Below are 25,129 nucleotides of genomic sequence, written 5' to 3'. Positions count from 1 at the left end.
CACTACTTCCCTATAACTGCTCTCTATCACCCCCTCAGCCTCCTGAATGATCCGAAGTTCATCCAGCTCCAGCTTCAGTTCCCTAACGCGGTCTGTGAGGAGCTGGAGTTGGGTGCACTTCTCGCAGGTGAAGTCAGCGGTGACACAAGTGGTGACCCTTACCTCCCACATCCTGCAAGAGGAGCATGCAACTGCCCTAGCTTCCATCCCCTCCGCACTAAATTGACAACAGAGATTTAAAAAAAAAAAGAAAAACCTTACTTTACCAAACCCTCCACACAAGAGTCCTTTTTTTTTGGTTAGAGGAGGAGGATGGGTGGGAGACACTACACGTGTAGTGTTTCGGGCTTAGCCACTGCCCGAATATTTTAGTTTACTTACCCAGCAGTCCCCGTGTCTGCCGAATCTTGAGGTAAGTACTTTATACTGAAATTTACCTTCCCAGCTGCCCCCTGGCTCGCACTATCGCTGATCAAAAAGGATGTTAGTGCCCCTCCAGTTTAGATGCAACCCGTCCTTCTTGTACAGGTCCCATCTGTCCCTGAAGAGATCCCAATGGTCCAGATATCTGAAACCCTCCCTTCTACACCAGCTGTTCAGCCACGTGTTTAGCTGCACTATCTTCCTATTTCTAGCCTCACTGGCACGTGGCACAGGGAGTAATCCCTAGATTACAATCCTAGAGGTCCTGTTTTTTAACTTACTGCTTAACTCCCTAAACTCCCCCTGCAGGACCTCATCACTCTTCCTGCCTATGTCATTGGTACCGATGTGTACCACAACCTCTGGCTGTTCACTCTCCCCCTTCAGAATGCCCCCTGTCCGTTCAGAGACATTGTATTTGTTTCAGGCAAATGTAAAAGATATATTGGCCTTGGAAGGAGTGCAATGCCGATTTACCAGAATGTTTCCAGGGCTCCAAGCATTCGATTCTGTATTCCCTGGAACATTGAAGATTAAGAAGTGATTTGATTGAGGTTTTTAAGATTTTGAAATGAATTGATAGATTTGATAGAAACAACTTGCTCTAGTGGAGGAGTTTAGGACAAGGGGTCTTATCCTTAAAATCAAAGCCAAGTCATTCAGGAGAGAAGTTCGGAGATACTTCTTCACTCAAAGAATGATAGAAGTGTGGAACTCTTACCCTAAATAATTTTAAATCTTGAAATCAATAGATTTTTGCTGGCGAGGTTATAAAGGGATATGGAACCAAGCTGGGTGGATGGTGTTAGGATACTGATCAGCCATGCTCTCAATGAATGGCAGAACAGGCTCGAGGGACTGAATGGGCCTACTTCTGTTCCTTTGTTTTAGCCATTTGTTCTTGCTATTTAAATTTTAACCAGATCTTCAAGCTTGAAAAAGTAGTTTCTGAACCAGAAGTCCCAAGTTGTGTGTGTGTGTTTTTTTTAATATTAAGTATATGTGGCAATTTCTTTTGTTAGGAAATGGAATGCAGGCAGAAGGGGAAGCAGCTCGAAAGGTTATAAGGGTCCTGTTGAATGTCTTCCTGAATTGATAGCTGCATGTGAATGGAGGGAGGACATATTTCATTCCATCGTTGCTGATGAACTCCAGCCTGTGCAGATTTCCCAGGTAACTGGCACTTTCAACCACCTCTTTTTTTCTCTTTTGTTAGTTCATTCATTTCTTTTTAGTTAAGCTCCAAGCAAACATTTTCACTAGTTTTTAAGGGCCATTGACCAATGTGATTATCTCTCACAGCTGTTCTGATCTGTAAAAATACATTAGGCATCCTCGCTCCTCCTGCTTGGAATTGGCTTCAGGAAAACAGCTTTGTTGCAGTTTCTAGCCAAACAAAATCTATTTTTTTAAAGCTGCTCCCAAGTCCTGAGTGACAGTGGATACAAAAAGGCAGAAGACAGGGTTTGAATGTGGTTTTCTTTTTCCATAAAATAGGATGAAAAAAGTAAAGTTTCCCTGTTCTGTCCCAGCATTATACCTTAACATCAACTTGAGAAGTACATCCCATTTCAGTTCCCACACCAGCCATCCTTGACCCACTCCAAATGGGATTACTCAGTGTAGGTAGTCATATGCTGTAGAAGCTGACTTGAGACTGCTGAGATTTTTTGCACTTGTGTCAGTGAGAGGAGACTCCAGTTCATCTGCCTCAACTGGATTCAAACTTGGGACCCTGAGATGAAATGACAGTGGGAACCTACTGCATCACCCAGTCCCCCAAGCACTACTTTTATTTTTTTTTTTAAGTCTTTGGTAAGACCACTATGATGAGGAAAAACACACCAAGCGTTCAAATATCAGCTATTTTATTGTTGTGAAATGCCTGAAGTTTATAAGTGCAAAGTTCATCAGAATAAACATAGCACATTTGGCATCACTGTGTGTGTGTGACAAAGCAGTGAGCACCTGTGCATGGAACTTTGTGAATTCTGTGTTGGTGTGAGTGTTCAGTATAAGTAACATGAGGTCGAAATCTGGCAGATTTGAAGTCCACATTAGACCACTATCATATGTGAAATATATGGCTTGGGGAGGAATGAGAGGAACTAAAAAAGACAAATCACTGTCAGTTGAATTAACATAACACATGAATTGGACTATTAGAAAATATCAATTTAAAAAAATGTTCTGCTGTATTGAATTTCTATTTTGGAGAAAGCATTCATATTTGTTTAAGATCTGTTTAAATAAAATTTGTGCACACAGTACTAATCACAGACTTTAGCGCTAAACATAATTATAGGAGTCATAAAAATGTTGAAAAGTAAGCATTTAAGATATTACTAATTACTGGTTGGTAAAATGTTTACAGGTAAGGCTTTCATCAACTAAATTAACTAATGTTCAAAAACAAAGTAACACCTCATTACCCAAACAGGCAGCACACAAGAGCTTCAAGCCTCCCTTTGGCTGGTCCACCACCACATGGCAGGCAAGGCGAGGACAATTCTGTTGTGGGAAAATTATGTGCCAGAAATAATTATCTAATAATATGCTGCACAGATAAGATCCCCAAGCACAATGATATGTTTTGCTGTAAGCAGAACCAGGAAAAAATAAATTTTGCTTGGAAAAAGATTGTACTCATTTCAAAAAATGATTGATTGTTTTCTTTTTTTTTAAAAATTGCTGTTATAGCCTGTTCGTCATGAAAGTTATTTGGATCTGAAATTTATTCTACAATCTGCCTCTGCCAGTTTGGCATGGCAATCACAGCTAAAATATTAAAAAAAATTCTGGAAATTAGTGGGTTTAAAGCATCAATTTAAGTGCTAATTGCAGTCGTAATGAGAAAAGGCAGTCATCACTGTGAGATTTGCATCTGTTCTGCCATCAGTATACTCTGAACGGCTGGCGACCGGCAGAAGATTTGGCAGCTAATTAAATAATTGCATGCAGGGAGGTGTTCTCATCTGATTCAAATGATGAAGATTAATCCTCAGATAAATATGTTTTGCCCGTATTGAAATGTTTTAGCAGCCTCGGCTGCAATAGCCTAGATTTTATTTTTAATCAAAAGGCAGCTACGATCTAAGAGCTTTATGGTATATTTAAGCAATAAATTATCTTCTGTAGTTGCATTAGGACAATAACGCTTACACACACTGGTAAACAATGAGGTGTTATCTTGACTGTCCTCCAGACAAATAACACCAGTTGTGCCTCAGTATTACAGGCAGCTAAGAGTCTTCCAGAAAGACACATGTTTTGGCAGTGAATTTGATTTTTTTTTTAAAGCCCCTATACTTATAAACTGATCTCCCCAATTGCCATTGACAGTGATTGCCATATCCTGGATTTTTTAACCGCTTCTTTTTTAGAAAAGAAAATATTGTTTAGATGATTTTAGTTTGTTGAGGGTTTTCTTTCGTATTGAAGTATTTGCATCAAAGTTTTTTTGTAAAATTTGGCAACAAACACTGCCATCTTCTGTGCTGAAAGGTTAAGGAGGGTTGCCAGCTCTTCATTGAGGAGGGGGCATAGACAGCAATTGTCTTCCTCTCTAAGAGGTGGGGCAGGGAGAAGCTGCTTTCTTCTACACTGTGGGGTGAAGCAGCTGCCCTATTCTACGCTGAGGAGGCAAGAAGAACTTCTGTCTTTAAGAAAAAAAGAGGAATTTAAGGAATAAATGTTTAAATTATTGTAACGTATCTTACTTCACAAATATATTAAAATATTAACAATTTTATCAGTATATTGGTTCATCTCTGCAAAATGTGCATTAGTATTGAGGATCATCTTATAGCAAGGAGTATGTTACAAAAAAGGGTGTTTTATTGAAATAGTCAAACTTGAAATCCTCATCATACCAAAGTCAAAAACATCAAAATTAGTTAGAATAAGACCCTGGTAGGACATGTCTTAAGCATGCAGGATTGAGCAATTATTCTTGTATTATTCAAGAAAATCACATTGTCGCATCCAAGTTCAAATTGAGAATTGTATGTTGGGTTTTCCTGCAATTTTGATGCAGGTTAAATATTGCTAAAACTGCCATCATTATTCACTTCCAATGTAAAATAAAATGAAAAGCTTACAACCAGATTTGAGACTAATAGTCACCAACAGTTTCAATAACAGCTTGCATTTACATATGCATTTAACATAGAAAAACAGAGTGTATTAGCGATGTAAGGATTATTGGATGTCAAGCCAAACGAAAAAGGATTAGAATAGGTATCCAAAGACTTGGTCAAAGGAAGGCCTTAAAGAAGGAGATGGAAGTGGAAAGGTAGAGGGGCTTAGGAGGAGGGAGGGTGGAATTCCAGAGCTGGACCGTAGGCAGGGGGCACTTATAATGCAGAAAAAGGAGAGGTTGAATGCACAACAGGCTGGAGTCAAGAATGGAGAGCTGGGGGCAGGGGAAATTGTAGGGCTGGAGGAGGTCACGAAGATAGAAGGATTTAAACACATGGATGAGAATTTTAAATTTGAGGCTTTGGGGCCCAGTAACCAATGAAGGATGGGGGCATGATTGTCAAGTGGGATAGGATGCAAGCAGCAGAGTTTTGGATGAGCTGAAGTGTACGGAGGGTAGTGGGTGGGAGGCTGCCAAGAAAGCATTGAAATAATCAAATCTGGAGGTCACAAAAGCGTGAATGAGGATTTCAGCAGTCAATGGACTGTGATGTGGAGGGCGGTGGGCAATGTTACAGAGGTGAAAATAGACATTTTTGTGATGGAGAGGATATATAGGCTCATAAACCCAACGTGGGTTGAATGGAATGCTGGGGTTGCAAAAAGACTGGTTTCGCCTGAAATAGTGGCTGTGGGAGGTGGGGTTTGATGCAGTCAGTGGCAAAGGTATAGCAATGTTGGGGGGCAAAGGCAATGGCTTTAGTCTTTGTGATATTTCACTGGAAGTAATTATGGTTTAGAGACTGGATCAGAAAAGCAGTCTAAGAGCACAGAGGTACTTGAGATATTGAGAGAGATAGAGCTGAATGTTATCAGCATATGTGTGAAATAAGATCATAAGAACTAGGAGCAGGAGTAGGCCGTCCGGCCCCTCGAGCCTGCTCCGCCATTCAATAAGATCTTTTCGTGGACTCAGATCCACTTACCCGCGCTCCCACCGTATCCCTTAATTCCTTTATTGTTCAAAAAGATATCTACCTTAGCTTTAAAGACGTTTACTGAAGAAGCGTCAACTACTTCACTGGGCAAGGAATTCCATAGATTAACAACCCTCTGGGTGAAGAAGTTCCTTCTTAATTCAGTCCTAAATCTGCTCCCTCTAATCTTGAGGCTATGCCCTCTTGTCCTAGCTTCACGTGCCAGTGAAAACATCCTCTCTACTTGTATATTATCTATTCCCTTCATGATTTTATATGTTTATATAAGATCCCCCCTCATTCTTCTGAACTCCAATGAATATAATCCCAATCTACTCAGTCTCTCCTCATAAGCCAACCCCCTCAACTCCGGAATCAACCTATGAACCTCCTCTGCACCCTCTCCAGTGCCAGTATATCCTTTCTCAAGTAAGGAGACCAAAACTGCACACAGTACTCCAGGTGCGGCCTCACCAGTACCTTATACAGCTGCAACATAACCTCTCTGCTTTTAAACTCAATCCCTTTCGCAATGAAGGACAAAATTCCATTTGCCTTCCTAATTACTTGCTCTACCTGCAGACCAACCTTCTGCGATTCATGCACAAGGACACCCAGGTCCCTCTGCATAGCAGCATGCTGCAACTTTTTACCATTCAAGTAATAATCCTTTTTACTGTTACTCCTACCGAAATGAATGACTTCACATTTATTAACATTGTATTCCATCTGCCAGACCTTTGCCCACTCACTCAATGTATCTATGTTCCTCTGCAAAGTTTCACAGTCATCTGCACACTTTGCTCTGCCACTCATCTTAGTGTCACCTGCAAACTTTGACACCCTACACGTGGTCCCCAACTCCAAATCATCTATATAAATTGTAAATAATTGTGGTCCCAACACCGATCCCTGAGGCACACCACTAGTGACTGATTGCCACCCAGAATAGCACTCATTTATCCCCACTCTCTGCTTCCTGTTAGTCAACCAATCCTCTATCCATGCTAATACTTTACCCCTAACGCCATGCATCCTTATCTTATGCAGCAGCCTCTTGTGCGGCACCTTGTCGAAGGCCTTTTGGAAATCTAGGTACACCACATCCACTGGGTCCCCATTGTCCACCTTGCTCGTAATGTCATCATAGAATTCCAAAATATTTGTCAAGCATGACCTGCCCTTCATGAACCCCTGCTGCATCTGCCCAACGGGACAATTTCTATCGAGATGCCCTGCTATTTCTTCCTTGATAATAGACTCAAGCATCTTCCCCACTACAGAGGTTAAACTAACCGGTCTATAATTCCCCATCTTTTGTCTACCTCCCTTTTTAAATAGTGGCGTCACATCTGCTGTTTTCCAATCTGCTGGGACTACCCTAGGGTCCAGCGAATTTTGGAAAATTACCGTCAGTGCACCTGCTATTTCTCCCGCCATCTCTTTTAGTACCCTGGGATGCATTCCATCAGGGCCAGGAGACTTATCAATCCCTAGCTCCATTAGCTTGCCCAACACTACCTCTTCCGTAATAATGATTGTTTCCAGGTCCTCACCTACGTTCGTCTCTTTGTCAATTACTGGCATGTTATTAATGTCCTCCACTGTGAAGACCGATACAAAATACCTGTTCAATGCCTCGGCCATTTCATCATATCCCATAACTAAATTCCCCTTCTCATCCTCTAAAGGACCAACGTTTACTTTCGCCACTCTTTTTTGTTTTATATATTTATAGAAACTTTTGCTATCTGTCTTTATATTCTGTGCTAGTTTTTTCTCATGTTCTATCTTACTTTTCTTTATAGCTCTTTTTGTAGCTTTCTGTTGACCTTTAAAGTTTTCCCAATCTTCTAGTTTCATGCTGCTTTTGGCCACTTTGTATGCCTTCTCTTTCAATTTGATAGCCTCCCTTATTTCCTTAGAAACCCATGGCAGATTACCCCTTTTCTTCCAGTCCTTCCTTTTCACTGGAATATACTTTTGCTGAGCACTTTGAAAAATTGCTTTGAAAGTCCTCCACTGCTCGTCAACTGTCCCACCGTAAAATCTTTGTTTCCAGTCTACTTTAGCCAATTCCTCCCTCATTCTATTGTAGTCCCCCTTGTTCAAGCACAGGACCCTGGTATTGGATTTTATCTTCACACTCTCCATCTGTATTCTAAATTCAACCATACTGTGATCACTCCTTCCAAGAGGATCCCTAACTATGAGGTCATTAATTATTCCTGTCTCATTACACAGGACTAGATCTCGGATAGCTTGCTCCCTCGTTGGTTCAATTACATACTGTTCAAGAAAACTATCACAGATACACTCAACGAATTCCTCCTCAAGGCTACCCTGACTGAGCTGGTTCGACCAATCTACATGTAGATTAAAATCCCCCATGATAATTGCCGTACCATTTTTACAGGCATTAGTTATTTCTTTGTTTATTGCCCGCCCCAATGTGATGTTATTATTTGGTGGCCTATAGACTACGCCTATCAATGACTTTTTCTTCTTAGAGTTTCTAATTTCCACCCAAATGGATTCAACCTCATTCTCCATAGAACCTATATCATCTCTCAGCACCGCCCTGATGTCGTCCTTGAGTATCAGAGCTACACCACCTCCCTTACCTTCCTGTCTGTCCTTCCGAATAGTCTGGTACCCCTGGATATTTAACTCCCAGTCGTGACCAACCTGTAACCATGTCTCCGTAATGGCTACCAAATCATATTTATTCGCGATGATTTGTGCCATTAACTCATCAACCTTGTTACGAATGCTACGAGCATTCAGGTAAAGTGCCTTTATGCTAGCTTTCTTACCTTCATGATTCCCAACATCTCTAATAATAACTCCTGAGTTATCCTTCCTTTCTGCTTCTTTCATAGTCTGCCTTGAACTTAAACCCTCCTGCACACATGTTTGCCTGCTGCTTACCTTTTTATTTATCAGCTGCCCTATGTCCGTGGATGATGTCACTAAAGAACAGCATGTAGTTGAGTAAGAGGAGAGGCCAAGGATGGATCCTTCTGGGGCTCACACGGTTATGTAAGGAGTTGGTAAGAAAAGCCATCTCGAGATACTCTACTTACGGACAGTCAGGTAAGAATGAAACTAAGCACAGATGGTTACACGTATTGGACAGTGGAGGAGAGATGTTGCAGGAGGATCATGTGGTTGAACTTGTTGAAAACTACATAGAGCTCACAAAGGATAAGGAGGGATAATACATGGTCATGGAGGATATTGTTCACGACATTAGTTAGGACTACTGCAGTGCAATAGGAGGCACTTCTGATTGGAGGAAATCAAACAGTGAATTGTGGAAGAAATGGCAAAAATCTGGAAGACAGAAACATGTTTAGAGGCCTTGGAGAGGAAAGGGGAGTTTGAGATGGAACTGTAATTGGTGAGGACAGAGGAGTCAAGGTGGGTTTTTGCAGAGGGGATAGGATGATGATGGCAGTTTTGAAAGGGAGGAGGAAAATGCCTGGAGAGAGAACCAATTGCACTATCCCGTAGTTTGGAGGAGCAGGATGGGAAATTAGGTGATTATGAATCTAAAGGGATTGGGAGGGAGATCTCATGGGTGAGAAAGGCATGAAGGGAAATGGAGAGAAACTAGACTAAAGGCTGATTTCATTAACCTTGTGTTCTATTCAGTGTTGTCCAAATTTAGATTGTGTTGACAAGTCTTTGCCTTTTACAGTATGCATTTTAATTCTGAATCTCTAAATCCTTCATGTAACTGAATTGAAAGTTGTTTGTCATCATCTTAGGCTTGGAACTTCCTGTCCCACCTACCAGTCATCGAAGTTAATCTGAGAATCAAAGGCTGGTGGGAAAATGCTACAAAGGGGGAAAATGAGAGAGCTCTGCCTAACGTGAGCGCTGGCTTCCGAGATGGGAAGAACTGGACACAGCTGCATGCGGATCAGGAATACGTACTCCAGATCAATCTACGCAGGATTAGCCTGGTGCGCAGCAAGGTAGGAGTCTTGACGTCAATGAAAGGTAAAATCAGGGAAGCATAAGTCTAGCGACCAATTCCATACTATTAGTTTCCCCACACCCGACTCCACCCTCCCCAGGCCAGTATGGTTAAAATGACTCCCTCTGATTCGAGACCATCTGAGAGAGGTAGTCATGCTATCCGACCACTTTAGCTATCAATCCACCTGCTGAATGCAGGAGATCAGCAAACCTTCCAGGAAAACAGCAGCGACCCAGTTGTGAGGGGTGTCTGCCATTTAGGTATGTCGGAACAGGTGTATGCCATTCAGCCCCTCAAGCCTGTTCCAATATTCAACAAGATCATGGCTAATCTGCATCCTAACCCCGTTTTCCTGCCTTGGCTCTATATCTCTCAAAACCTTTGGCTAGAATATGAGAATTTTCTGTTTGCCATGTAAGGGGCATAACCTCTGTTCACCAGGGGCAGGGACTGCCTACACCAGCAGTCCATGCTCCTCAAGCTCAATTATAATATAGTGTATCAATGAGCTCCTAATCTCAGCCAAGACATTATGAGGAGGTGCCCAACTGAAAAAGGATATCTCACTGCAGGGAAGGGCAGGCAGCTGACTAACATTGGCAGAGACCTGAACATCTTGGCTGCAGTGGAGCACTATATGAGGAGTGATTATATAATCCTGGTGACCACAGAGGAGAGGAGGTGGTGGCACAGTGGTAATGTCACTGGACTAGTAATCCAGAGCCCAGGCTAATGCTCTGGAGACATGGGTTTGAATCCCACCATGGCAGATGTGAAATTTGAATTCAATTAATAAATCTGAAATTAAAAAGCTAGTCTAATGATGGCCATGAAACCATTGCCAATTGTTGTAAAAAGCCATCTGGTTCACTTAATGTCCTATAGGGAAGGAAATCTGCTGTCCTTACCTGGTCTGGCCTACATGTGACTCCAGACCCACAGCAATGTGGTTGACTCTGAAATGGCCTGGCAAGCCACTCAGTTCAAGGGCAATTAGGGATGGGCAATAAATGCTGGCCTAGCCAGAGATGCTCACATCCCATGAACAAATTTTAAAAAATCTCAGCCATCAGTATTCTGCCCACTCTGTGATGGAGGGATGGGGGAGGTGCAAATAGATTTTCTATCCCAAGTAAGGTCCAGCAGATAAGGCTAGGCCCTGATGTATCTGGGTCCCAGTCTAATTTCCAACTCTTCCACCTTGCTTTCATCAAATTGGCAACTGGATGGACCCCAGGATATTTATGATTAGTACTTGATGTATTTTGTGTATGTGTGGGTGCTATCTGTATATATAAACTGTGCTGTCTGAGGACTGTATCTTATGCTCGGCCCGACATCAGGCTCCATGGCGGAGGTGGGGGGTGGCAGCCGGAGAATCAGAGCAGCAGCTGCCACCATAGAACCCAACTCCAAGATTGCTAGGCCCGATCTCCCCGGGGGCGGGGAAGCTCCATGGCGGCAGCTCTGCGCCGGGTCCCTAGTTTAAATATTTAAAATACCTCTCTGCATAAAATTTAATGTCCTCCACCACGATCTTCCCATCTGTTCCCGATCTTGAGCAAGACGTTCCCGTCCACAAGAAGCTGGCACCACCAAGGAGGGGAAAGGAGTCAACACTGCATTGTGTATAGATGGGGAGGGGTGGGGGTGGAAGGGGTCAACTCTGCATTCTGTATATAAATGGGGAGGGGGAAGGGGTCAACTCTGCATTCTGTGTATAGATGGGGAGGGGGAAGGGGTTAGCTCTGCATTCTGTGTATGGGGGGGAAGGGGTCAACTCTGCATTCTGTGTAAAGATGGGGGAGGGGTCAACTCTGCATTATTTTGTAGATGGGGAGGGACAGGGCAACTCTACATTTTGTTTGCAGGGCTGGCAGCCTTTAATAAATGGCGCCAGCACCTACTCTCACATCACGTGATAAGGTTCACAGCGTTGCTGATGCCGTCCCTACTACATGATTGGGGGAGGGGCGGCCGCCGTCAGAATGTTAAGTTGGCCACCCGCTGCAGAATCGCAGCGGCACAAGTCCCATGTGGTTGGCCACCATTTTCTGCACTGACAAGATCCGTCCCTGTGAGTGTACAAAATTGCAGTGAACCAATGATAGCAGAGGAGACATTGCATTCAGCCTTTACTTTTAATTGGGGTATAAGCCATGACATATATGACTCATTGCTTGGACTTTGACACCATATGTTACAAGTTTAATCCTATAAATGGGTCAAGTTAAAAAGGGTTACAGTAACAGGACAGCTAGATCCTGTGTTGTGCAAATTTCACTGGATGTGGCAGTTCCTGGATAGATGAGCATCCAGAGCAAACACACTTACAGGAAGGATTTCCAGCCACGTTCACTGAAGCACAATGTTACTTAGCTTGAGAAACAGTGGGAGACACTTAGACTTCTTCTTCTTCTCTTCTTTGGCCTCCTTGTCTCGGGAGACAATGGGTAAGCGCCTGGAGGTGGTCAGTGGTTTGTGGAGCAGCGCCTGGAGTGGCTATAAAGGCCAATACTAGAGTGACAGACTCTTCCACAGGTGCTGCAAATAAAATTGGTTGTCGGGGCTGTAACACAGTTGGCTCTCCCCTTGCGCTTCTGTCTTTTTTCCTGCAAACAGCTAAGTCCCTTCGACTCGCCACACTTTAGCCCTGCCTTTGTGGCTGCCCGCCAGCTCTGGCGATCGCTGGCAACTGACTCCCACGACTTGTGATCAATGTCACAGGATTTCATGTCGCATTTGCAGACGTCTTTAAAGCGGAGACATGGACGACCGGTGGGTCTGATACCAGTGACGAGCTCGCTGTACAATGTGTCCTTGGGGATCCTGCCATCTTCCATGCGGCTCACATGGCCAAGCCATCTCAAGCGCCGCTGACTCAGTAAGGTGTATAAGCTGGGGATGTTGGTCGCCTCGAGGACTTCTGTGTTGGAGATACGGTCCTGCCACCTGATGCCAAGGATTCTCCGGAGGCAGTGAAGATGGAATGAATTGAGACGTCGCTCTTGGATGACATACGTTGTCCAGGCCTCGCTGCCATAGAGCAAGGTACTGAGGACACAGGCTTGATGCACACGGACCTTTGTGTTGCGTGTCAGTGCGCCATTTTCCCACACTCTCTTGGCCAGTCTGAACATAGCAGTGGAAGCCTTTCCCATGCGCTTGTTGATTTCTGCATCAAAAGACAGGTTACTGGTGATAGTTGAGCCTAGGTAGGTGAACTCTTGAACCACTTCCAGAGCGTGGTCGCCAATATTGATGGATGGAGCATTTCTGACGTCCTGTCCCATGATGTTCGTTTTCTTGAGGCTGATGGTTAGGTCAAATTCGTTGCAGGCAGCCGCAATCCTGTCGATGAGATTCTGCAGACACTCTTCAGTGTGAGATGTTAATGCAGCATCGTCAGCAAAGAGAAGTTCCCTGATGAGAACTTTCCGTACTTTGGTCTTCACTCTAAGACGGGCAAAGTTGAACAACCTGCCATCTGATCTTGTGTGGAGGAAAATTCCTTCTTCTGAAGACTTGAACGCATGTGAGAGCAGCAAGGAGAAGAAAATCCCAAACAGTGTAGGTGTGAGAACACAGCACTTAGTACTTACAGGAAATAGAAGGGTTTCTGGATCACACATTGTAACAGGTGGTATCCGCACAAGTAGACAGAGGAATAGATGATGATGACTGGAAGTGAGTGACAATCCATCAAGATCAGGAGAAAGAGGTGAGGTCCCTGAGAGAAGTGCTTTGGCAAGTAAGTTTCCTTGTTCCAGGGATGATTATTTGGAGGCGGCCTGGACAATTCTACATTGCCCAGGTAGAGCGAGAAGTGAAGAGTGCAAGAATGTAGTGGTATTGGGAAATTCAGCTGTTAGAGGAGTAGGCAGTTGCTTTAGTAACTATGAACATGAGACCGGAATGGTATTTTCTCTCTGGTTCTATGATATGGGCCGTAAAGCAGGGGCAGAAGCTCGTGGAGAAGGAGGGGAATCCGCCAGAAGTTGTGGTCCAAGTCACAGCCAATTATACGAAATGAGAGGATTCATAGCCTGTAAAAAAAAAGTTCCAGGAGTTAGTGAGTAGCTCAGAAAGTAGGACCCCAAAGACAGTAATCTCAATTACTACCAGTGCCTCACATTAGGGTGGTAGAGACTTGGTGTAGGAAGAAAGAGTTCAAATTCCTTGGCCAATTCTGGCCAAATGTGAGTTGTATCAGAATCCTTGCAGCACAATTTACTAGATCTGTGGAGTTGGGTTTAAACTAATTTGACAGGGTCGCAAAAGTAAGAGAATAGGCAACTTGGAAGGGAAATTAAGCTCTAGGTGTATAGGTAGTAAAGAGTAGACAGGTCAAAAGGCACAAAATATTAAAAGTCTGGAATGGACTCGATGGGCCGCATGGCCTCCTTCTGTGCCATATATGACTCTAAGGGCTGTATTTTGTTCCCAGCCCAACGTCAGGTCCCATGGTGAAGGTGGGGGGGGAGGATGGGTGTGTGGTGGTGGTGAGAGCCAGAGAATCGGAACAGCAGCGGCCGCCACAGAACCCGCGCCAGGATTACTGAGCCCGATCTCCCCAGCGGCAGGGAAGCTCCGTGGCTGCCCCTCTGTCGCTCTGTGACTGGACCCGACTTGCATACTTAAATTACATATTTGCATGAATTAAAATGTAAACCACAGCGATCTTATCTTTAGTTCTCCATGTTCAGCATGACATGGGGCACTCACGCACCTTCACTTTCCCATCCAGGGAAAGCTGGTGCCACCGAGGTGGGGAAGGGATGAACTCTGCACTCTGATGGGTGGGGGGAGGGGAACTCTGATGGACACACGTGCTAACGTCTAAATATGTACGTACACAAAGCAATTCTATTAATGGATCCTGTTCTCTCAGAACAAGAACATGAAATTAATTTTAATAGGTCGAAAGCTTAGAAACTGCGTTTCACTTATTTGGTTGTTATGGGAGGGGGAAGGGGTAAACTCTGCACTCTGATGGGGGAGGGGAAGAGGTGAACTCTGCATTCTGATGGGTATCGGGGGGAAGGGGTGAACTCTAATGGGTGGGGGGGGTAAGGGGTGAACTCTGCACTCAGGGGAGGGGAAGGGGTGAACTCTGCTCTCTGATGGATGGGGGAGGGGAAGGGGTGAACTCTGCATTCTGATAGATGGGGAGGGGAAGGGGTGAACTCTGCTCTCTGATGGGTATGGGGGGAAGGTGTGAACTCTACTGTAATGGGTGGGGGGTAAGGGGTGAACTCTGCACTCTGGGTATCTGGGGAAGGGGTGAACTCTGCATTCTGGGTATTGGGGGGAGAAGAGGCGAACTCTGCACTCTGATGAGTTTGGTGGGGGAAGGGATGAACTCTGCTTTCTGATGGGTGGGGGGAGGGGAAGGGGTGATCTCTGCTCTCTGATGGATGGGGGAGGGGAAGGGGTGAACTCTGCACTCTGGGTATCTGGGGGAAGGGGTGAACTCTGCATTCTGGGTATGGGGGGGGTGGAGAAAAGGCAAACTCTGCACTCTGATGAGTTTGGTGGGGGAAGGGGTGAACTCTGTACTCTGGTAGGTGGGGGGGGAGGGGTGAACTTGGCACACTGGCTATCGGCTAGCTGGCAGCCTTTTAAAATTGGCGCCCACACCTGTTCCTTCAACAGATGATGCCGTGAACAGCGTCGCGGAGGCTGCCCTGCCATGTGATTTGGGGGGGTGGGGGGGTAGTGACCTCCGTCAATATTTTAAGTGTCTGCCTGCGCATAATTGCAGCAGTGCGGGTTGCATGGGGGCAGCCGCCATGTTCTACGCCCGCTGCTGCTCCCAGTGGTGGGAATACTAAATGCAGCCCTAAATGTGGGAAAGCGATAAAAAGTAAATCTCAGATGCATATATAAAAATACATGGCATTTCAGCAATAATGATGTAGAATCATAGCTGTAAAATAGAAAATCATGATTTAATATCAGTAACTGAAACTTTGTAGTGACTGGATCAGGATTGACATTTATTATTCCAGATTATGCAACGCCCACTGTATTTCCTTTTCCTATCTTTTATTTCTTCAAAAAATTCTACGGTTGGCCAAACACAAGCTGCATTTTGGAAGTCCGTGCTGACACTATTAAAGTTAAACAGAAAATTAGGAATTAAAGGTTGGGAAAGAAACATAATTTTGTTCACAAACCATTGCATCAATGTAAATTCCATCCAAGCAGATTATTGTGGAATTTATGAAAAATAAAGTCACAATAACATCAAACAGATTTTCTCCCTCCCTAAACAAGGTTTGCCAGTTTTTTCATGCTGACGTGCTGCTTTTTTATTAAACAAAAGTAAAAAAATTGGTTTTTCCATTTATCAGATTTGCATATAAATGAACTTCACTGTTAACATTTCTAAGGATCGTCATGGAACATTTTTTTGCTGGAGGCCAATACATTCTAAGGTTATTGCGTAGCTTTTTAAAACAATTTTCCTTGTGCTGTATTTAATTGTAACTGGTAGGCTGGCAAAGAATCAATACTCTGTCAGACATTTGAAAAATACTACATTTTTGTTTATTTAAAAAACTGTGACAGTTATGAGTTATTGGTTTAATTGTGTACTAAAGAAGGATGCTTATATTTGGTTGGGCTATGTTCAAATTTGACTTCCCTATTTTCTAAGGTTCATTTCACTTATTACCCTCTGAGATGAACAGGCAGTCTTATCCAGCTGCACTGCATTCAAACCAGCTGCCAGAGATGGAAGCACATTGCTTTACTGCTGCTGCATTATATTAAATCATTATAAACTTGTTGAAGCAAAAAGTCAGCGCTGCACCAATTGTGGATTTTTGGCAACATGTTAACTTTTACTTCCTTTCCCAGTAATAGCTAACAGACCTTTTAACCAGTAAAGATCAGCTCGTGTCAGCTTGGTAGTACTCTTGCCTCTGGGTCAGAAGGCTGTGGGTTCAAGCTAATAATCTAGACAGACACTTCATTGCATTGGTGAAGGAGTGCTGTGTTGTCGAAAGAGCTCTTCAACCTCCCTCTGCTAACGCCACAAAAAACAGATTAAGTGACTACTTAAATTATTGATGTGTGCGAAATGGCTGCCACGTTTCATGGTTGTACAGGTGGATCTTAAAGATTCGAATGTGGCAATTTTCAGAGAAGAGCAGGGCATTTTCCTGAAGTCTTAAGCAACATTCCTCCCACAAGCAAAACACCAAAAGTCCGATTAATTAGTTATTCATCTCTACACTGCTTGTAGAACAATGCTGGTGCAGAATGACTCCCATGTTTTTCTAAATAAGCAAGATTACCACACTCAAAGTAATTTTTTGTGTGAAGTGATTCAAGTTGTTTCAATGTGATAAAAAGAATTGCACTGAATAAATGCCAGCATTACTCTTTATAATTAATCTTAATAAACAGAAAACCTGCTCTGATCTGTTGTATTATATTGATCGTTAGGGAAAGTATGACAGCAAAGCCATCACGCCACGTTTCCCAAAGGCCAAAGACGAGGGCTGGTTTGTCATCCTAGGGGAAGTGGACAAGAAGGAATTAGTGGCTTTGAAACGAGTGGGATACATTCGAAATCGAAGCACAGTCTCTCTAGCTTTCTATACCCCTGAGACCATTGGAAGGTAAGATCCTGATACCCTTTACTACCACTTGTATTTATATAGCACCTTTAACATGGGAAAATATCCCTAGGTGCTTCACAAAATAAATGGGTATGAACCAGAGGAGGTGATACTAGGGACCTCGGTGTCCTTGTTCATAAGTCACTGAAAGCTAACATGCAGGTGCAGCAAGCAGTTAGGAAGGCAAATGGTATGTTGGCCTTTATCGCAAGAGGATTTGAGTACAGGAGCAAAGAAGTCTTGCTTCAATTGTATAGAGCATTGGTGAGGATGCACCTGGAATATTGTGTGCAGTTCTGGTCCTCTTGCCTGAGGAAGGGTATACTTGCTATAGAGGGAGTGCAGCGGAGGTTCACCAGACTGATTCCTGGGACAATGAGATTGTCCTATGAGGAGAGATTGAAGAGACTGGGCCTATATTCTCTGGAGTTCAGAAGAATGAGAGGCAATCTCATAGAAACTTACAAAATTCTTAAAGGGATAGACAGGGTAGATGCAGAAAGGATATTTTCCCTGGCTGTGGGGTCTAGGACCAGGAGACACAATCTCAGAATAAAGAGCATTTAGGATTAAGGAGGAGGAACTTCTTCACTCAGAAGGTAGTGAATCTTTGGAATTCACTGCCCTGAGGGTGGTGGAACTTCAGTCACTGAGTAAGTTCAAGACAGAGATCGATAGATTTCGAGTTGCTAATGACGCCAAGGGATATGGGGATAGTGTGGGAATATGGTGTTGAGGTAGACAATCAGCCATGATCTAGAATGGTGGAGCAGGTCCAAAGGGCTGAACGGCCTAATCCTGCTCCTGTGTTCCTATGTAACCAAAAGCTTGGTCGAAGAGGTGGATTTTAAGGAGGGTCTTAAAGGAGACGAGGGAAGTGCAGAGCTGGAGAATTTCAGGGGAAATTTTAGATCACGAAGCCTCAGCTGCTGAAAGCACAGCCACCAGTGGTGGGGCAAGGGGGTGCACAAGAGGACAGAATCAGAGGAACAGAGAGTTCAGAGGGATGTACGCAAGAGATTAGAGAGAGAGAGAGGCGCAAGGAGACTGTGGAAGGATTTAAATGCAAGGATGAGAATTTTAAATTTGAGCAACTGAGAGCCAATGTAGCTCAGCAAGAACAGGAGTAATGGGTGAGCAGGATGTGGTACAGGAAAGGGTACTGAGTTTTGGATAATCTTACCATTGATTATGGCATTCTCAGCAATCTGCTATGGTGTATTTTATGTAAATTGCATTATCTTATCAGCAAGAAAATAATGATGTGGCAAAGTCAATCGCTGTAACATTGACTTCTGCGGGGACTATGAACATGAATTAATTCAACTTGACCGTCCATCCTCAAGCAGTAATGTCACTGTGGTGCTCAACGGTTAATACCCATTTCAAAGTTGATGTAACTATTAGTTTCGGCAAATAGGTGTGTATGCCTTTATGATACACAGAGGACAGTTTTTAAATAAAGTAAAATACTGACATGTTTTTAAAGTACAAAATGCAATTCACTGTAATCTGGTTTTGCCAAAGGCAGAAATGCTGCATGTCCTGCCCCAGTATGACAGTCATGGCAGGCTTCATTTATTTAAAGCTCTAGTGTTCAAACTTTTGCTGAAGAAAATAGCCCGAGGCTCCCTCCAAATTACTTTTTTTTTTACACAAACAAGAAATGCTGGAACCACTCAGCAGGTCTGGCAGCATTTGTGGAAAGAGAAGCAGAGTTAACGTTTCGGGTCAGTGACCCTTCTTCGGAACTGAAGTTCAGTTCCGAAGAAGGATCACTGACCCGAAACGTTAACTCTGCTTCTCTTTCCACAGATGTTGCCAGATCTGCTGAGTGATTCCAGCATTTCTTGTTTTTGTTTCAGATTTCCAGCATCCGCAGTATTTTGCTTTTACTTTTTTTTTTAATTGGCTGTGGCTCCCAGAGCTGCCTCATAAGCAGCCATTTGGAGATGTGAGGGTGCATCATGGAGTGATTCACTCTTCAATGCTTCCTCTCCACTACGACCAGTTGTGAAGAATTGAAGGAATGAATCTATATCCATTTTGTAGTATTGTGTATTAAAGGTTTTAACAGGCCCGAGCAGATATAAGCTAGTGCTATGTCACTGTGCACTGCTGTATACAGTATTATACACAGCTTATTATTACAAAGCCCTAATACAACTGAAGAGGTGAGTCTTTGCATATATTTGCCATCCAATGGAAATATTACCGTCAAAATAATTAAAGCACTTCAATACCCCATAGCTTTTGCCCCAATAACATATCATAGAGTCATAGAGCTATACAGCACAGAAACAGGCCTTTGGCCCATCGTGACTGTGCCGGCCATCAAGCACCTATCTATTCAAATCCCATTTTCCAGCACTTGGCCCGTAGCCTTGTATGCTATGGCGTTTCAAGTGCTCACCTAAATACTTCTTAAATATTGTGAGGGTTCCTGCCTCTACCACCCCTTCAGGCAGTGTGTTCCAGATTCCAACCACCCTCTGGGTGAAAAATGTTTTCCTCAAATCCCCTCTAAACCTCCTGTCCCTTACCTTAAATCTATGCCCCCTAGTTATTCACCCTCCACTAAGGGAAAAAGTTTATTTTTATCTATCCTATCAATGCCCCTCATAATTTTGTATACCTCAATCAGGTCCCCCCTCAGCCTTCTCTGCTCTAACGAAAACAACCCGAACCTGTCCAGTCTTTTCATAGCTGAAATACTCCAGCCCAGGCAACATCCTGGTGAATCTCCTCTGCACCCTCTCCAGTGCAATCACATCCTTCCTATAAGGTGTGACCAGAACAGATACAATACTCCAGATGTGGCCGAACTAGCATTTTATACAGCTCCATCATAATCTCCCTGCTCTTATATTCTGTGCCTCGGCTAATAAAGGCAAGTATTCCATATGTCTTCCTAACCACCTTATCTACCAACCCATCTAAGTTTACAGCACAGGAGGCTATTCAGCCCATCATTTCTGTGTGAGACCTTAGCTAGAGCGAATCCAAAGCTATCCCAGAGCCCTGTACTCTACCCCAAATCCATGCATTGTCCTCTTCAATCAATTATCTAATTTTTTTGATCACAAGTAGGTAGTGTGGTACTTTTTTGTTATTCGTTCATGGGATGTGGGTGTTGCTGGCTAGGCCAGCATTTATTGCCCATCCCTAATTGCCCTTGAGAAAGTGCTGGTGAGCTGCCTTCTTGAACCGCTGCAGTCTATGTGGGGTAGGTACACCCACAGTGCTGTTAGGAAAGGAGTAAACCAGTTGTGAGTTCAGATCCCACCATGAAAATGTGCCAATTTGAATTCAGTTTAAAAGATCTTCAAATAAAAAACTAGTATCAATGGAAGTGACCATAGAGTTGTCAGATTGTTGTAAAACCCCAATTGTTTCACTAAAGTTTTTGTTATGGAAGGAAACTTGCCGTCCACATGTCGGGTCTGGTCTTCACGTAACTCCAATTCCACATTAATGTGGTTGACTGCCCTTTGATGTGGCCCAGCAAGCCACTCAGTTGTGCCAAACTGCTTGCGGTTCCAGAAGGACCACCACCACCTTCCCGAGGGCTACTAGTGGGTAGGCAATAAATTCCAGCCCTCCGAGAATGAATTTTTTAAAAATTCCTTTAAAAAATGCAAGGTTGAAAAGTCATTGGATGCTTTTTTTTTTAGTGAATTTTACTTTTAATCAAAATGGCATTCGTTCTTTACGTTCCAGAAACCCTTTAAATAGACATTTCTTCTAATGCCTCCCCTCATCTTAGCGATCGTTTAAACTGATAACGTAACTTCCCAACAGAGGAAATAGTATTTTCCTATTCAACCTCTCAAAAATGCTTCATAGTTTTAAAAACATTTATAAAATCTCCTCCCAGTATTCTCTCATCCAGTGGATCCCTGGTGTCATTCATGGTGATCAATGATCTACCCTCTGTATGGCTTTAATACCCTACCTGTAAGATGGCACCCAAAGCTGCACACAGTATCTTATGGCCTAACATACACCTTGTACGAATTCATCATTAATTCTTTACTCTTTGCACTGGTCCTCGGAGCTGTCTGTAAAGACAAGCTGCTCTATACTTCCATGAAAACCTGAGGAAAAATTCAAAAATAAATCAGTATCTTGGTAAAATTGGAATTGAATTAAGGTAATCTATGCTTTTGAATTCTGGAATGGGAAGTGATTTGTAATCAAACAGAATCTTAGTTGTTTTTCAAAAGAAAAGAAACAACTTTGATGACTTTAAAGAAAGGACACAGAATTAATCTCAGAAATGAAAGCACTTTGATCAGTGGTATGTATTTTAATGTATTTCACAGAAGTTGTCATTGCAAGAAAATATGTTATCCTATAAATGCCATTTCAGATAACTGTACCATACATCAGTGATATATTGTGATAGTTTAAAAATTCTTTATATTCAAAGTTCTTTGTTCTAGTAAGAGTATTTCTGTACATCAGCGTATTCAGTGTTTGAAACACTCGGAGTAAAGGGAAAGCTTTAAAGAAAAGAAATGTTTTTTTCTTATGTTTTAAGGTATATCTACACTCTCTATCTGATGAATGATAGCTATCTGGGGATGGACCAGCAGTATGACATTTATTCGGACGTGATACCAGCAAGCATAGTTAACACCGAGGTCTCTGATGCCAAGAGTGATCTGGCAGCGGCATGACATGATAGACTTAGTGCTGAACAACCTGGGAGCAGTGATCTTACAGTACAGATTGTGTGCCGGGGTGCACTAAAATTACTTGATATTTGCCTTAGTAGATGCAACTTCTAACCTCAGACTCAAAGGAAATTACAAATAACAGCTGAGGTGACCTCTAACACGACTCATCTGCACAGCTTGGTGGCCTTATGTAAATTTGCATTTTAGATTAAAGCTGCACCCAGATAATTTGAGACTCTTTATATGGTCCATCAGGGCACCAGGCGAAGAGCTACAAGTTATCCATTAAGAATCATAACTTCCTTCTATATTACTTTATACAGGTTATGCATTTGTTGTAGAAAAGTCATTGGACGCTTTTTTTTTAGTGAATTTTACTTTTAATCAAAATGGCATTCATTCAATGAATACAAAGTTATCTCTACTGCTGTCAGTCAATATGATTACCTAGGTGACAAAGAAATTAACCTACTTCTTCATAATTAATAAAGCAAAGACTTTTATTTAGGTCCTGTAATTTGAACTGGTGTATTTAAAAGCTTATTCTGTAAAGTGTAAATTATTTTGAACATAGCAGTAATATCAGCAGAGTAAAATGGATGCCTTTGCAATCAGCACAATTTTTTGTTCTGAATTTAAAGTATATTTTTTAAAAAATCTATCAGTATGATGGGAAAGTAAATAAGGTAATTTAAAAGCAAGTTGTGATTGAAAATTCATTCCCCTATCGACTGGGTGCAGAGGGTATTCATTTCCATGGTAACATGGAGGCTAAACTTGACACATTCATAACCATGGGGTCAGGTTAAACCAAGTAACCTTTCTCTGCAGTGAGTGCTGCAACACTTCATTTGTCAATATCAATTTAGTTATATCTGTGAAAATTAAGTTGTGCCAAAAATACTTGCATAGCACAAGAAAAATTTGATAGTTATTGCAAAAAGGGAAACCTGCATTTAATATGAGTTTGCAATGCTGTTTGCAAATGTACAAAATCATTAAACTTCATTGCAATACACATGTCTTTTGTGTCGTTTTTGTCAATTGAAGTATTGTATAATGAAACAAATTATCCTTTTTAAACTTTTTAGTTATCCTTGTTTTGTTTTGTATTTTTGCTGATGAAAGAGGTATTTCATTTATCTTTTGTTTTAAATCATGTATCACTCATTGCCATAGAAAAGAGCTACATTGATTTCCTGATTTTACTTTTATCAATAATTGAACAATTGAATAATATAATCATTCAAGCAAACCACTTTTCATTGAACTGATTCTGCTATTTCTGTATTTTTTTTAAATGTTATTTGCCCAGTATCTGCCTTTCATTTGCTCATGAACTCACGAGATGAAGCATGGTAAAGTACAACTTAGTACAGATTGTCGGAGAAGGGATTCTGTCAGGATGGAAAAGCTAAAGGAGTGAAGTGCTTTAATTTGGAATTATTGCTGATGGATCTAACATTGAAAATTCATTAAATATATCTTTTTGAAGTATCAAATATCAGTTAAGAGAGTGGTAACACTGCGGCTACAAGAAGACTTAATGCAGAAGCAAGCTGGGGCAAGTGTGTTTATATGTTCCTTTGTGATTCCATTTTCAAAGCAGTGTACAGACCAGTGACAGAAGCAATGGCTCACTATCTTGTCTGTTGCTTTGGCTGAGCTGGAGGTGAGTGGAACTGATTGAGTTAAGATTGTACTACTTCAGCAAACTAAAATCTTTTAATGTAAAATCCATTGTGCCCAGAAGGGATAAGGTTAAATAAAACTGGCACTAATCACAGTCACAAGATATCGTGCCTGTTGTTAACCCGCAACGAAGTGCATTGTCACATTGCAATCACACCCACAGGCATACCTGGCACAGGCCTGCAGGATACTCCCCCTGCGGCATACTTCTAACAAGGTGAGGCTAATGCTATAATTATAGTTGTGTGTCATATTGTGGTAGTACATTCCTCCAATTATGTAAAATGAAGCCTACAGAGTCTGTGCGAATTATCTGACTGATTTTCAGTGGTGTAATGAAATGTTGGCTCTGGAAGGTTTCATTAAAACTTGGGTAGAAGTGTTGCTGTAACATAAATTCCACAATATCTCTGGAATAATCCAAATCAGAAAACATACTGAAAATACTGCTGAGTCTCCAATGCAAATGTGTGAATTGTATGTTTTTACATATTCTGGCCCTTATATTTGCATATTAACCAACTTCATTCGGGATTAGGACAATGCATGTAATACTGCATTTTTAAATAGATTGAAGTATCTTTCAAATGCATAGAAGAAAATTTCCACATATGTGTGTATTCAGACACACAAAATCTTGCATACGGCAATTGCTTCCTGCCCACAAACCATACCTGTTCTGACCCAATTTGGAGTCATACTTTTCTCAAAATCCATATGTGAATGTTTAGAATAGAAATGTATTAATCACTATGCATTTTGAAAAAAAGAATTCATCAATCATTTTTCCCTTGGTAACGGAAATTTCTTAAGTCCTAAATGAGGTTTCAAGCAAAATTAAGAAATAAATATATTGCATATTTCACAATAATATTACATTTGCACATTGAATCATCTTTTCTGCTTTTTAATGCCTTAACTTTTTTACCTCACGATCTCGGCCTATCTCAAACAACTGGACTTTAACTTGTTGTCTTTACCTCAACACACACGTAGATTTTCAGCATGCACAGAATTTCCCAACGCACGATTTATGGATCAGTATGAATTGAGCTCCTTTAATTCTGTGAGGATTTGAGAGGTTTTTTAAAATCAAAATGACTTTCTATCAAAATGGAGATTGAATTCATAAAGTTTTATTTCAAGCAAATGACTGATTTTTGTTGATTATGCAGTTATGATTTTCTGTTCTGAATTATTCACAGAAACAGCACCAATGATTGTACTTTATTTGTTGCTGGTTAAAAAATAACAAACACACCTGTTTATTTCTTTAGAAAATTCAGTTTAAAAATGTCTCATCTGAGCTATCAGGTTTAAGGAAATGTTTTATATAAATCTTGAAAACTATAAATAATGAATGTTTGACATTTGTTTATGGAAATTTGTGGAAAAAATGTTAAACTTGCTTGTAATCCACTAATGGGTAAATGTTTTACTTCTACACTCCTTATAGTAGGGAAAGTGGTGTCGGGGAAGAATCTGAGAGTGCAAAAGGAATGTGTGTGTAGGTCACAAAGAAGGCTAATGTTCTAAAGAGGTGAAGGTCTCCCCTCCCCATGCTACCAGATCCAATAAGCTCCAATAGTGGTAGCC

The 25,129-nt window shown here is 42.0% G+C and overlaps 2 protein-coding genes across 2 annotated transcripts in view; both read left to right on the top strand.

Moving 5' to 3' along the window:
• Positions 1-22,859, top strand: part of ascc3 (activating signal cointegrator 1 complex subunit 3) — a 740,670-nt gene extending 717,811 nt beyond the window's left edge. The window contains exons 39-42 of the mRNA XM_068026887.1: positions 1,446-1,596; positions 9,314-9,523; positions 16,984-17,159; positions 21,703-22,859. Coding sequence (XP_067882988.1) covers positions 1,446-1,596; positions 9,314-9,523; positions 16,984-17,159; positions 21,703-21,841 — 676 coding nt within the window. The 3' untranslated portion in view covers positions 21,842-22,859. The remainder of the gene's footprint in view (positions 1-1,445; positions 1,597-9,313; positions 9,524-16,983; positions 17,160-21,702) is intronic.
• An 819-nt stretch (positions 22,860-23,678) lies between these two features.
• sim1a (SIM bHLH transcription factor 1a) overlaps positions 23,679-25,129 on the top strand; it is a 106,377-nt gene continuing 104,926 nt past the window's right edge. Inside the window, exon 1 of the mRNA XM_068026918.1 lies at positions 23,679-23,750. The gene's annotated coding sequence lies outside the window, so the exon portion shown is untranslated. The remainder of the gene's footprint in view (positions 23,751-25,129) is intronic.

This window comes from Heterodontus francisci, chromosome 3 (assembly GCF_036365525.1).
Source record: "Heterodontus francisci isolate sHetFra1 chromosome 3, sHetFra1.hap1, whole genome shotgun sequence".
Taxonomy (NCBI): Eukaryota; Metazoa; Chordata; class Chondrichthyes; order Heterodontiformes; family Heterodontidae; genus Heterodontus; species Heterodontus francisci.
Note: the sequence above shows the minus strand (reverse complement) of the source record. Positions and strands in the feature narration are given on the sequence as shown.